This window comes from Cariama cristata, unplaced genomic scaffold (genome assembly GCF_000690535.1).
Source record: "Cariama cristata isolate BGI_N322 unplaced genomic scaffold, ASM69053v1 scaffold25769, whole genome shotgun sequence".
In the NCBI taxonomy this organism is placed as follows: Eukaryota; Metazoa; Chordata; class Aves; order Cariamiformes; family Cariamidae; genus Cariama; species Cariama cristata.
In genome coordinates, this window is record NW_009635591.1 from 6,683 (window position 1) to 7,873 (window position 1,191).

General features: G+C 58.9%; 1 protein-coding gene across 1 annotated transcript in view; it reads right to left on the reverse strand.

Annotated features, from left to right (window-relative positions):
- LOC104167370 (ATP-dependent 6-phosphofructokinase, muscle type-like) overlaps nucleotides 1-1,186 on the reverse strand; it is a gene marked incomplete at its 5' end in the record, with an annotated part of 3,746 nt that extends 2,560 nt beyond the window's left edge. Inside the window, 2 exon segments of the mRNA XM_009707612.1 lie at nucleotides 86-151; nucleotides 1,127-1,186. Of these exon segments, the coding sequence (XP_009705914.1) occupies nucleotides 86-151; nucleotides 1,127-1,186 (126 nt within the window).
- Nucleotides 1,187-1,191: the final 5 nt, after the last annotated feature.

Sequence of the window (1,191 nt, forward strand, 5' to 3'; positions counted from 1 at the left end):
AAAGGAGGGGGGGAAGGCGGGTGTGGGAGCCCCGGGGGGTGGCCGGAGCCCTCGGTTCCTGCTGGGAATGGGGTGCGGACGCTCACCGGCCTCGCAGTTTCAGGGCGTCATCGAAGCGCCCCTCGTTCATCGCCGTCGTCACGTCTTTGGTCTGTGTGGAGCAAAGATGGGGGGGGGGGGGTTTGCACCGCGACGGCCGTGTTCGCGTTGCACCGAGCGGGTTTGCATCGCGTTGGGTGGGTTCGCTGCACGTTGAATGTGCTCGCGTCATGCTGCGTGGGTTTGCATCGCATTGCGTGGGTTTGCATCGCACCAGTTGGGCTTGCTTCACTTTGGATGCGTTTACGTCATGCTGCATGGCTTTGCATCACACCAGTTGGGTTTGCTTCACTTTGGGTGTGTTTGCATCGTGCTGCGTGGCTTTGCATCACACCGGCCGGGTTTGCATCCCATAGGATGCGTTTGCATCGTGCTGCATGGCTTTGGATCGCACCGGCTGGGTTTGGTTTACACCGGCCAGGTTTGGTTCACATTGGATGCGTTTGCATCGCGTTGGATGGCTTTGCATCCCACCAGCCGGGTTTGCTTCACATTGGACGGGTTTACATCGTGCTGGCTGGGTTTGCATCGCTTTGGATGGATTTGCATCGCACCGGCTGGGCTTGCATCATGCTGCATGACTTTGCATCGCACCGGCTGGGTTTGCTTCATTTTGGATGCGTTTGCAACGTGCTGCATGGCTTTGCATCACATCGGCCGGGTTTGGTTTACACCGACCGGGTTTGGTTCACATTGGATGTGTTTGCATCATGCTGCATGGCTTTGCATCGCGCTGGCCAGGTTTGCATCCCGTAGGATGCATTTGCATCGTGCTGCATGGCTTTGCATCACACCGACTGGGTTTGCACTGCAGTGGTTGCCTTTGCATTGCATTGAATGGGTTTGCATCGCGCCGTATGGATTTGCATCACACCCAGCTGGGCTTGCATCACACTGCATGACTTCGCATCGCACCGGCTGGGTTTGCTTTACGTTGGATGGGTTTGCATCGCGCTTTGCATCGCATCCCGTCCGCGGGGAGCCCCGGGGTGGGTTGCTCCTGGAGGTCCCGTCCCCCCCTACTCACCACCTGGACGCACTCCATCAGGGGCAGGCGCACGGCTTGGTTGCCTGAGAGGCTGACGACGCAGG